This window comes from Psammomys obesus, unplaced genomic scaffold (genome assembly GCF_907164565.1).
Source record: "Psammomys obesus unplaced genomic scaffold, mPsaObe1.curated_primary_1811, whole genome shotgun sequence".
NCBI lineage: Eukaryota > Metazoa > Chordata > Mammalia > Rodentia > Muridae > Psammomys > Psammomys obesus.
Genome location: NW_026592890.1, coordinates 12,643,938 through 12,657,085, shown reverse-complemented (window position 1 = coordinate 12,657,085; position 13,148 = coordinate 12,643,938). Strand labels below are relative to the sequence as shown.

Sequence of the window (13,148 nt, the reverse complement as noted above, 5' to 3'; positions counted from 1 at the left end):
AAAAAAAAAATGTCATTTTATGACTGTTATCGACTTCTTAAGTAAATGGTCACTTAGTAGACTAAAAGGTAGAGATATTTAAGCTAAAACACATTTCCTGACATGGCCAGCTTTCTCACCTGGGCTCAGCTCTACTAAGTAGGGCAGTTTCTCAGGAGGAAGAGCAGAGCCATAGGCAGACCCATCAACTCTATCCTTCCCTTTCAGCGGCTTTCCTTCCACATGTTTCTTCATCTTCTTCGGGATATAATCTGGTGGTCTCTTCTTCAATTGAAAGACTAAAATCCCTAGAACAGTTACAATGGCAATTATCAACCAAGCCAATGAGGAGGAGGGGGGATGATCACGGACTGACAACCACTGGCCCACACATTACCAAGACATATTTTAACATCTGTCAAGGAGCAGCAGGGCAAAGCTCACCCAATTGACATCTTACTCAGTGAAGGATGAGCTAATCTATTTTCTTGGTGTGCCCTGAAAAACTCCAAACAAGCAATGTGCAGACATTATTTTTAACTGACAGCTAACTGCCAAAGGACACATATGCTAGTAAAGAGCACAGGTTTAAAAATAAATGAACTTGTACCTGTAGATAGCCCTGTCAACAAACACTCACATATAAATACACATATACAAGTATCTCAGCTGACCGTATTTTTATTTAATTCAAATAAACTCGAAATTCAAAACAAATTTCAATCTAAGGCTTAACTTTTATAACTTTCTAGAATATTGCAAAATAAGTATTGTAATGGGGCTAGAGACACACTTATTCTTAGGGTTTTTTATTTTTAAACTATCACTCTATGTGCAATATTGATATAAGGAAGGATTTTTATGTCTTCATTAGCATAAAGTCACTCACTTAGGAAGCTATGTCAATCTTAATATTAGAAATTATACTTCATTAAAAACACAGCTTTAAACATTGCTGCTCTGAAGTAGAAGAAAATATCTGAATAGCGACAAATACGCACAAATTACAAGCTAAGGTTCCCTAAACCAAACACCTGAAATTCAAATGCTACAATTTCCAACATGACACAAATAAAAACAAACCTCTCGGCAGGTAGCAGGTAGAACACCAACACATTAAAAATTATGTGCCAACTTATATTCAGGCTGTGTGTATAAGGTATATATCACACATAAAAAGGCCATGCTTAGACCTGCATCCATCTTCAAAGTACCTCATTACGAATCTAAATGCAGTCAGGTCTGAAAAGTTCTGAAATACCAAACACTTCTGGGTTCTCAAGACTCTGGGGAAGGACTAATCAACTTGTTCTTAGACTTGTAGGTTACTTTCCCTGTCCTTAAAAAAAAAAAAAAGCTCTAATACCACGTAGCTTGTGTGACCAGTATGGATACTGATTCACAGCTTGTCTTTAATGATGGTCTTCCACTGCTAATCGTCTGGCATTTCACCTGCCATGCCATCTGCACAGAACACTCCAAAGAGCTGCGTGTGAGCCCACAGGCAAAGGTACCACTGAGGAGCTGTTCAGCAAGTTTATGGAGGAAAAAAAAAAAAAACAAACCAAAACTGGGAAACTGCAGCCAAAAGGTATCACATACACTCACACACACATTGACACATTTGTGATGAACAAGAGATAGCAGAAATCTGACTGGCAAACTACAGAGGAAATCCCCTAACCAAGTTTACTCTCTACCTTTGTCACTTGGCCATTCCCTGAAGATCTGTAAAGGACACTCATCATCATCAAGAATAATCTCCTTAGCACCTCTTTCATCAGAATGCTGGGCTCCAGGAGGAAGCATGACCTAATGAAAAAATAATTTACAATGAATACAACTAAAAAGCAAACTAGCAAGTACTCAAAAAAAGTGTTATCTTCAGTCCTACTCTACAGCCTAGGCTGGTCTCCAACTCATGGCCTTCCTGCCCTGAGTACTGGCACAGTCCTGTACCTACCTTGAAAGTACTGTTTTGAAAGAGCTAAAAAAAAAAAAAAAACACCAAACCTATGAAGCACTATAAATAATTTTCACTGGTAACTGAACAAGAGATTAACAAACGCATAGGAAATTGTTTCAAACAAAAAGTTTACTTGGACAGCCAATTTGGCAATTTTTATTCATCTGGCTCTTAAGATGAACTGGACTAAGTATTTGCATTTATTATAAATTTTCACATGGAAAAACCACATAGAATAGTTAACCTTCAAGTACTTTCCTAAGGAAAATAACTCCTCTGCTGTAATCCTCTGCAGCCCATATTCCATCTTTCACATTTAAGCAAATATTTATAAAGTAAATGAATATAATCTGAAATCTGCAATGTACAACTTAAAAACAGTTTTTGTCGAAGATAATTGTGTGGTTTAATTTTAAGTAGACTGTTTAGGTATTATTATATAATCATTTCATTATTTTCAGGCAAATGTTTGATGATATTGTGTTCAGTGCACTCTTAACAATGCTCTTATTATGCATCTTTACTGTAGCCAACTTCTCGTTCACACAAGACTGCATGGCAGGAGAACATGATTGAGGCCTCTAACAGACATTCTGCAGTTTACACTCTGATTCAGTGCAAAGAAACATGAGAATCCAATCCACTGTTTTCAATTTCTTAATGAAAACATCTTATTACAAACCTATCATAGTGCTTACACACCAAACAGATTAAATAGTTCTGTAAAACCTATTATTCTTTTCTACAAGGCTTCAAATTAGCTTTAAAGGAAAATAAATAATAACCTCATCTTTTTATTAGCATTTTTATTAAAATCAATATCCTACCATTTCAAGACTTGACCTTCAATTATCTCTTTTAGTCTCTCTTTGCGCCACTCATTTTTAGGCCACAGGTACATGGGTATACTAAGAGCTCACAGATCAGGCCACATGCTTCATACATCACAGACCATTCTCTAGTCTGAAAAACCTATTTCTGTTCTATTTCTTGACCTTTCAGTCCTCAATAATATAAGCTCTGTTAGGAGCATCTCTTAACTTTGTATTCTAGCAGATAGCTAATAGAAAAGAAAACCTTAAATACTCAACAAATAATTATTTGAATAGATAAAATGAATGAAGACTATGAAACAGCTATAGTTTACTATGACAAGCTAAGAATATAATGTATTTCTAATTCAGGGAAATGATTAACCAGGCTGCCTAAGCTTGCTGCAGAAAGCTGATCTGACTGAACAAAAGGCTAAAAGTAAAGAGTTCCTACAGAGAAATTAAATAAGCTCACAAAGGACTGTCAATAAAGCTCATGGTCTGCTTCTACAACTTTAGGTCCCTGATAAAATGGTTGCTTTACTTTCTAGTTTTAACAGTAAACACAAGCCACTTAGTTTTAAAAGATGGAGATATTATAATGTTCATTATCAAAGACCAAATCATGTAGTATCAAATAGATTTATATAAAAACCTCCCTGTCAAATAATTGAGCAATGCCACCTGTCAGACAAGATGCTAAACATTTACAGTATAGGCAAAAGAGATACACAGATCAACAAAGAGCAGAATATACAAACTGACTCGTACATACATGAAACAAGTGGCTAAACAAAGCAATCAAAGGGCTAAGGTTAGGGGAGAGAAAAGAAAGCCTTTCTGCAATGCTGCTGGATCAAGTGAGCATCTCAAAGAAAAAGCAACATTAACTTAAAATGAACATACTAATTTATATAGAAGCTAAAATAAAAACTAAGAGGAATGGCCAGCAAGATGGTTCAGTGGGTAAAGGTGCTTAACGAAGTGTCTTCTGACCAGTACAGGACCACAGCACTCATGAGCTCACCAGGAGCTGTTGTTGCCTGCATAAGATCAGACCAGTTGCCATCACATCACTGAGACCAGCTCCCAAGCCCCACCCTTGGTTAAGGAACTACAGACAGCTGATGACTTTTGGAGGAAGGAGAGTCAGTCTTCTTTAAGAAACTGGTCCTTGGTGCACTGACCACTGCTTACCTGATGACCCCACACCCATGGCCAAATGCATCTGAAGCACAAATTGAATTTGGTGGGTTATTTAAAAAAGAAGGAACACAAAGCTGAGAGGGGTTGGGATGACCTGGGAGGAGTGAGACAGAAGAGTGGACATGGGGAGGTGAGTATGATCAAAATACATTGTGTACACATATGAAGTGCTCAAAGAATAAAAATGTTAACAACAAAACAACCAAAACATAAACAAACAGGCACAGTAGCACATGTCCTAACATCAGTGCTGGGGGCAGAGGAAACAGGAGGATCCTGAAAACCATAGTCCAGCAACCTAGCCAAGACAATGAGCTCCAGGTTCAGGGAGAGCGAACCTGCTCAAAAAAATAAGAGTGGAAAGTGACAAAGGCATCAATGTTGCCACGCACACACAAACCACACACACTCACTCAGACATTCACCCCACACATGGATGCTCACTCACACTTATACACACACACAGATGAAATATTTTCTTTTTAAATCACTTGCTATAATAAAACACACCAGCTATCTTTGTTTTAAAATCTGTTACGATTATTTCTTTGTTTCCTGACTAATAGGTCACATTCCAGCTGCCTACCACAATGGACTGTACCTTTAAACCATGAGCCAAAATAAACAAACAAAAAAAAAAGCAACAAAGAAACAGTCAGTTATAACCAGACAAATACTGAAGTATACAACTATAGCTGACTCAGAGCCTAAGAATCTCTAATTGGTTTATGGCTAAACAGAAAATATGCTGTTTTACCTAATGTTACAGAATCAATTCTAGGACATAAACAATCACTACATTTCTTGATAACTAGAGTAATTCTGAGAAGCTGCAGGTGATTATTAAAGCAGATTTTAATATAAATACAACTACGTTGCCTGCGATGGCTGATCCTGAATGCTGGCTACACTGGATTGAGTGTATCTGTCAAGCACACTGCTGAGTGTGTCTGTAGGTGTGTTTCAATGTGGCTGGCCTATCAACTGATTAGCCCTGAACGTGGCACCAAAAGGCCGGGGTTTAGTAGAAACAAAAGGAAGGAAGAGGCAGGGGGCAGCCTCCACGTGCAAGACCTGCTCTTCCTGAGCATGTGATGTCACTGCCAGGATATCACACTCCCAGTCTTTCAATGGAAGACCCCAGGAGTGGCTCTCGGGGAGCTGTGAGATCTTCAGCTCCACACCGGACTGCAGAGCTGGGCCCTCTCCATGGGCAGATCCCTACATCTTGGACTGCACAGCCACTAGGTTCCCTCAATCTCCAACGTGCAGCACCATGAGACTGTTTTATTTATATATTATAAATTAAACACACATAAATTAGTTATAGTCCTCTCGACTCATATACATCCAAAATAAAAACTGGAAGAATGTCTATCAACACTTTAATAATGAGGTTATCTTGGTACAACAACTTTGGGCTATGTTTTATTTAATTTATCTTATTTTTCTAAGAACATAAATTCTTTTTTATTATATGTTTATTATTCCTGTGTGTGTTAAGTGGAAGGGGGTCATGTACATGAGTGAACACACACCAAAATTAAAAAAAAAAAAAAATCTTTCCTTTAAATGGCAAGTCTTAGCATGACCAGTCCTGGAGAGAAGTACGAATTTGTAGTTACACACCCGGGCAATGCAGTAGTCCTTGGGATTCTCTTTCTCCAAACCATACTTTTCCAAAGATTCTGCTACAGCAAAATCTGCGGGATCTGTAGTAGACAGCAGGATTGTCTTGTATGGAATATTTGGTTTTAAACTGTCTGCATATATTCTCAATGTTCCACCTGAAAAAAAATTGACATTTGAGTATATGTTCATTTTAGATTAATGACAGAGGCTGCTAACATTTACAGTCACTTACGAGAAGAGCACTGAAGCACCAAGTACAGTGCTACAACTGATGCTATATCGACCTGGGCTGCCTCCTACTACAGGGAAACGGGAAAGAGGGACTCCAGACTGTGTCTGTGGTGTGGTTCTCTTCTGCTACCCCAGCATCCCTCTTCCCAACCACCACATACCACAACGTCTATTTTCTCCACTTCTGCTCATTAAACTTTCATCTGAAGCAAATCAGAACCCAAATACGTATTAGCCACATATTAGTTCCACTAAACAAACCAGTATTTCAAAAGTGAGCTAGGAAACAGAAGACCTCAAGTACTCAAGTCCAAAGACTTTCATGAGGGATTTGCCACCACTGGGGGGAGGGGGCGGGGGAGGCATTTTAATCTTAGGTAGTAAAAACTAAATGTTACATGCAAGTATAAAGTCATTTAAGTAAGGAGTAAGTCTGGAGGTAGGAAGGGCAATTTACATTTCCTCAAGTGTTCTGTTGTTTGTATGCTTACTTCTTAGTGGAAATACACGTATGTCACATTATTGTCAATTTGACTCTCTTAACCTCTTTTCTACTTATAACTTAAGATTAAGAAGCCCTGAAACAAACCAGGAATAATGAATGGCACAAGTCTTTAATCCCAGCACTTGGGCATAGGCAGATGGATCTGGTGAGTTCAAGGTCAGCTTGGTCTATATAGTGAGTTCCAGGACAGCCAGGGCTACAAAGTGAGACCCTCTCTCGAGAAAAAAAGAAAGAAAGAAAGGAAGGAAGGAAGGAAGGAAGGAAGGAAGGAAGGAAGGAAGGAAGGAAGGAAGGAAGGAAGGAAGGAAGGAAGGAAGAAACCCTAGAAGAAGCCCTGAAGCAACCCAAGGCAATGTATGTGCAAACTGCAGAACAGAGACACAACAAGTGCAGAAAAGTAGGGCAACTACAATGCCCACAAAAGACTGTAATTCCTCAATTCCTAAATCTGAAGATAATAAAATGATTGAAATCTTGCAAAAATGATCAATGATTTCAAAAGGAAACAAGCAAGCAGATGAATGAATGAAGGAAATCAATTCAGGCCGTAGAGCTGGGCTGGTGAGATGGCTCACTGGTAGAGGCACTTGCAAACAAACCTAATTCGAGTTCAATCTTGAACCTAGTTCAAGTTCAATCCCCAGACTCTACAAGGTGGCAGGAATGAACTCCTGTGAGTTCACACATGGTCTTAGATGTGTGTGCACCTGCAGTCACATGTGCATTCACAAAGTCAAGTAAGTCAAATTTGAAAACAAGGAAGAGTCAGCAAAGCAAGAGAAATTCAGCAAGGAAATTGCAATTTTAAAAGTCAACTGAATTAACTGAAATATATTAGGTGCTTTTTAGATCAGCTATTCTTTGAAAACATCATAGAGTGAATTAAAAAAACAAACAAACAAACAAAAAAAAACCCACTTTATAAGTCCAGGAGCACAGCCTGTATGAGTCTGGATGCCTGATCAGCTTCCAAAACACCGCTAGAGATATGAAAATTGCACCATTAAAACTTTCATAGGAACGAGTCCTAGGAAAACTACAGCTCAGCTGACATGCTCAGGTAATTGGTGGTGACCCTGAGTGCTCTGTTCCCACGTTCTTAAAAAGAGCCAACCACACACACACACACACTACTATAAATCTTTTTTAACTGATAAAAACATTGAACTTAATAAATGAACTGTTAACTTTCTTAGTAAGATGCTACTTTCCTAATATTTAGTTTGCTGGAGTTTCTTGGGTCATATAAATTTATAAAACTGGTCTGACATCATAACTGGCATAGTGGCACACGCCTTTAATCCCAGCACTCAGGAGGTAAAGGTAGGTGGATCTCTGTGAGTTTGAGGCCAGTCTGGTCAACAAAGAGAGTCCAGGACAGCCAAGGCTACACAGAGAAACCTTGTCTCAAAAAAGAAAAAAAGAAAGGAGATGGTGTGACTTCAACCATTCCTTTGGTAGGCAAGTTCTGCTTTGATTTTTCTATTTCTCCTCCTGATAATATTTTTCTTTGTTTATTCTCCTTTTGCTTTATTTTGCTTTGAAACATGGTCATAGTCTATAGCCCCAGCCAGCCTGGAACTCTGTAAGCCCAGGCCGAACTCAGACTTGTGGCAATCCTCCTGCCTCAGGCTTCCAGGTGCTGGAATTATAGGCTTGAGCCACTACGCTGACAAATCTTGAACCAATTTATTTTTTGGATTTATACACACTAGAGGATATAAGTGTTCTAACATTAAGTCATGTGCTTAGCTCAGATAGGTAAGTCTTTAATAAACTGTTTTATTTAAATTTGCAACCTTCTACAAAAGTAAATGTCCACAGTAAATATCAGGTTTTATTTTTGAGGTAAGGTCTAATTATCTGGCCTTAAACTATCAATCCTCCTGACTCTTTCTATCAAATCTGAGAGTGTAAGTACACATCACAATGCCTCGTTGACGTCCTTTAATGGTGGCTATAAGTCTTCTGTGCTTTCTACCCAGTGACTTCTCCACAAAGGTGAGGATACCTCCTGTCTCCCATGTCCACCTGGCATTGCTGCACAGGCTCCTGTCTAGTAACTGAGTCACCAGCCTAAGGACACCTTCAAACTTGTCAGCACCTCATAAGACACACTTAAATGAAACCCATTTTCTACCCAAGCATCTGCTCTAGAAACACTCAGTCTCTACCCAAATTCATCTTCAGTAACAGCCAGTCTATTATCAATCCTGACCTCCTCCTACCTCTCAGGATTCCTTGGTTTTTTCTTTATGGCCTATCACTGTGGGACAGGAGGCCAGAGGTCCATGCCTTATGTGGGCAGTATAGTACTTTCATGGCTATGTTGTTTTTATAGCACAGTCCCTCACAACCTTCTACACTCTGCTTCCATGGCAATCTCCCCAAATCTGAGCCTGAGGCTAAATAGAAAGTTTGCCACATCCCAACCTTAAGTTCTTTGGTAGCTTATTAACTATATAGAAAGCATTTCTCAAAGCAGTACCAGTAACTATGGGAAATAAATACTGGGGCACAGGATATCTGACACTCAACAAGCTTACTATTTTCTTGAAAATATATCTCAATGTTGCATCTAAGTCCATATTACAAAATACTTCTAATACTGGGAATGTTTTATCAAGGGACCTAAAAGCTGATACTCTCAGCTTCATGCACTTTAATGACTTGTGCACTTCTGAGCTGAATATTCTTCAGGTGGAAACATGGTTTCATTTCCCAAAGTCCAGTTAAATAACAATGTTAGCTCTTCGTACAGTGTAGAAGTATCTTCAGAATTGGCATGTGGCTAGCATGCATAAGTATCTCTGAGTGTTCCTTTGTCCTTTTAAAAATTTTTGTTACTTGTATTCTTCCTTATTTTTTTTCTGACCCTCTTTCTTGTTTGTTTATCTGGCCCTCTTTCTTATTTATTTATTTGGTTGTTTGGTTAGCTGCCTTTTTTCAAGACAGGTTTTCTCTGGGTAGCCCTGGCTGTCCTGGAACTTGCCCTGTTATTTACTTATTTATTTATTTGGTTGGTTGGTTTTTCAAGACAAGTTTTCCCTGTATAGCCCTGGCTGTTCTAGAACTTGCTCTGTTGTTTGTTTGATTGATTAGTTAGATGCTTGCTTGGCTGCTTTTTTCAAGACAGGTTTCCTCTGTATTATTTATTTGGTTGGTTTGTTGGTTGGGATTTTTCAAGACAGGTTTTCTCTGTATATCCCTGGTTGTTGTAGAACTCACTCTGTAGACCAAGCTGGCTCAAACTCAGAGATCTGCCTGCCTCTGCCTCCTGACTGATGGGATTAAAAATGTGAAACCACCACCCAGCAGACTAAATCTTTCTTCTTTTTCTATACATAAATTATGGTACATGAAAAAAGATAGTATAGATTTAAACAAAATCCTTTGTACCTCAAAAGTACTTTAAATAATTATGAAACCAATAAGGCCCTCACTCACTATCTCTCAAGTTTGTGTGTTTGTTCCTGAGCAGATCTTAATATGTGGCCCTTAAGACCTAAAACTGTCTCAGCCTGTGCTGTGGACACTTTGGTCACCAGACAGCTAACAGCGTTGCTTGGCAATGTTGCCAAACCTTTAGGAAAGTGGATTCTCACTGGAGGACATTGGTAGCTGAGGGAACTCTGAACTTTATAGGCCCAGGCCCACTTTCTAGTCATTCGCTGCTTCCCAAGTACAGATGCAACAAAAGCAGTCAGGCCCCTGCTCATGTCATCCTGACTGGGCCATGTGTTCCTCCTCACCATGATACACTGTAAGTTAAATCCTTTTTCCTTTAAGTTGCTTCTGTCAAGGTATTTTATCACAGCAATGAGGACGCAACTAAGATAGTGCTAGGCTTATAGGTATGCACTCTCATACCTGCCTTGTAGATTTGGGTTTTTTCTTTGACAATCATTAACAATACAATTTCTATAAAGTCTCCAATTAAAGCTCAGTTTCAACCAGGCATGGGAACACACATCTTTAATCCCAGTACTCAGGGAGGCAGAGGCAGACAGATCTCTGTGAGTTCAAGGCCAGCCTAGTCTACAAGGAGACAGCCAAAGCTACACAGAGAAACCCTGTTTCAAAAAAAAAAAAAAAAAGAAGGAAGGGAGAGAGGGAGGGAGGGAGAGAAGGGAAGGGAGGGAAAAAAGGAAGAAGGAAGAAAGGAAGGAAGGAAGGAAGGAAGGAAGGAAAGAAGGAAGGAAGGAAGGAGAAAAAGAGACTGAGTTTCAAGGCATTGAAGGCTGAAACAAGTATACAACGCTGACAAATCAAGTATACAATGCTGAAGCAACAAGAGAGCTAACTATAGGGCTTACTCCCTACCACAGCTCTGGGCTACTGAAACCTTCCAATTGAACACACTATACAGTCATAGGGCAGAAGCAGGTAGGTGACCTTGCATTGTAGGACACAGTACCTGCAGCATATATATCCTACTGTCTATAAGCACAGGCATGGAAACAGGGCCCTCTGAACACAGGCACAGCGATGACTCTGTAATAGCAACCTGGGTAGGTGGTAAAATCCTTTCACTCAGACTTAGATTTGAGAGAAAAGATACAAAACAAAGTGAGTTTTCTCAACATGAGCTATTATTTTAAAAGTCTGTAAAGAAATTCTGCACATCCTAACATCAGACTCTTCCTACTATCAAGTAAGCTTGCTTCTCAGTATACTGAAGACGGTATTATAGTGCCCCAATGCCAAGCACCTGAAGGTAATGTTACAAGAAAAATACAAGTGATGACGTCAGACTAAACTTTTGGGAGCTAAAGTGAGATTAACAATATAGACCTCTAATACAATTACAATTTTTCTCTCTGAAATTCAAAATGAAACTACTTCATAATAAATTCCTACTTTATAACAACTGTGTTCTTTGCTGGATACAGTTTCCAGTTAGCTATAATTCAAAATTTTATTCAGACAGTTAAAAATACACAGAACCAAAATGTAATTCAAACAGTAATGCCAACTATTTCAGCTCTCTTTATCATATGTACATCCCTGTGCTGCGTGTAGCCTGCATTGCCATGCACAGCAACAGAAGCCACATTCCTCTACAAGTATGTCACTTGTAAAGTGGCAAAAAACAAACCTAGTATAAATCAACATAGAATGTTGCCATATAAATAGGAATTAACTATGTGTTAAAACAATAATTCTGCCTTATAAAAGTAAGCACACACACACAATTTCACAAAACTCTTTAAACGTTTTCAGGATATTGCAAATCCTTAAAAAAGGGGGTGGGGGCTTACTACATAGCCTAACTTGCTGAGAACTTGCTTTGCAGACCACGCTGGCCTTGAATTCATAGAGATCCACATGCCTCTCCTGGGATCAAAAGAAGGGGCCACCACATCTAAACACTAAACTTATTTTTATTTGGACACTTATCATTTATTAAGATCCTTAGAAAGTAAGAACATAATTGCAGAAAACATTCAGGTAATCTAAAATCCCAATAATTTAAAAGAAGGACTACTTGAAAAGTATCTCCCAGGCAAAGGAGTAGTTATCTCCCCATTTTCCCATGAAAGAAAGCCAGCTGAGACACAGAAACACCAACTGGATTCAGATATGAATATCACAAAAAGAAATGAAACAGCTCCAGTGGACTGAAAATTACTGGGGAGTCTTAAACCCAGGAGTTCATGAAAAACTTTTAATAATCAGTGATCAACTACCATAAATATTCTTGCCACATCAATAGCTTCATCTGCACCTGTATCAATATCCCAATCAAGTAAACAGAAAATAGAAGGGGAAATAGTAATGAGCAAAGGATGTCACCGAAATCTGTCAGACAAATAATCTAGTATCTTTTGTTACGGTTTCTATTGTTACAATGGAGAACATAAGCAAAAGCAGCTTGGGGAGGAAAGGAATTATGTCAGCTTACGGTGTCCATCAACTACTGAAGGGCAGGAACCTGAAAACAAAACCAGAGACTGCATATTGGCTCGCTCCTTAGGGCTTTGCTCAACCTACTTTCCTATACAGCCCAAGACTGCCAACCCAGAGGTGACACCACCCACAGCATGCTGGGCTCTCCCACATCTATCATTAATCAAGACATTACCCCAAAGATTTGCCTATAGGTCAATATTACCGAGGCATTTTCTCAATTAAGATTCCCTCTTCCCAGATAAACCCAGGTTTGTGTCCAGTTGACAAAAAACAACTAACATACCTTAGTTTTTTAAGACAAACCAACAAATAAGTAAACTAAAAGGGAACTCTAGAATGAGACACCTAAACAGATGACTCAGTCATGATGCGTGTGTGCACATGTATGGGCACCATGTGTGCATGTCTGTTCATGTGTGTCAAGAAAAAAATATCAAGAGCAATCAAGAGCCAGGCGCACTGGTGCATGCCTGTAGTCCCGGCACTTGGGGAAGCAGAGGCAGGCAGATGTCTGTGAGGTTGAGGCTAGCCTGGTCTATAAAGCGAGTCCAGAATAGCCAAAGCTACACAGAGAAACCCTGCCTCAAAAAAAATCAAAAGTAAAAAAAAGCAATCAAGAAAGTTTAAACAATGAGTAAGCATATGACTACAGGATTACAGTTACATCAGTTATATCAGTTTTTTTATATGTCACAATAGTAAGGAAGTTTTATTTTATTATGACTTCACCCTTCATGAAAATACACTAAAATATTTATAGATTGAGCTAGTAAGTTTGCAATCTGCTTCAAAATAGTAGTTTGGGGCTGAGAGGAGAATGCCTAGTGAAAAAGAGAAAATATGGATTAATAATTTTCAAAATTTTGGTATCTTTCTCTTGCTTCTTGTAAACATTTAACATGTT

The 13,148-nt window shown here is 38.8% G+C and overlaps 1 protein-coding gene across 11 annotated transcripts in view; it reads right to left on the bottom strand.

Moving 5' to 3' along the window:
* Positions 1-13,148, bottom strand: part of Afdn (afadin, adherens junction formation factor) — a 122,655-nt gene that overhangs the window by 68,970 nt on the left and 40,537 nt on the right. For all 11 annotated transcript variants that reach the window (XM_055616089.1, XM_055616092.1, XM_055616090.1 and 8 more), the window contains exons 6-8: positions 5,593-5,750; positions 1,680-1,791; positions 120-287 (exon numbers count right to left, since the gene is read on the bottom strand). In XM_055616089.1, coding sequence (XP_055472064.1) covers positions 120-287; positions 1,680-1,791; positions 5,593-5,750 — 438 coding nt within the window. The remainder of the gene's footprint in view (positions 1-119; positions 288-1,679; positions 1,792-5,592; positions 5,751-13,148) is intronic.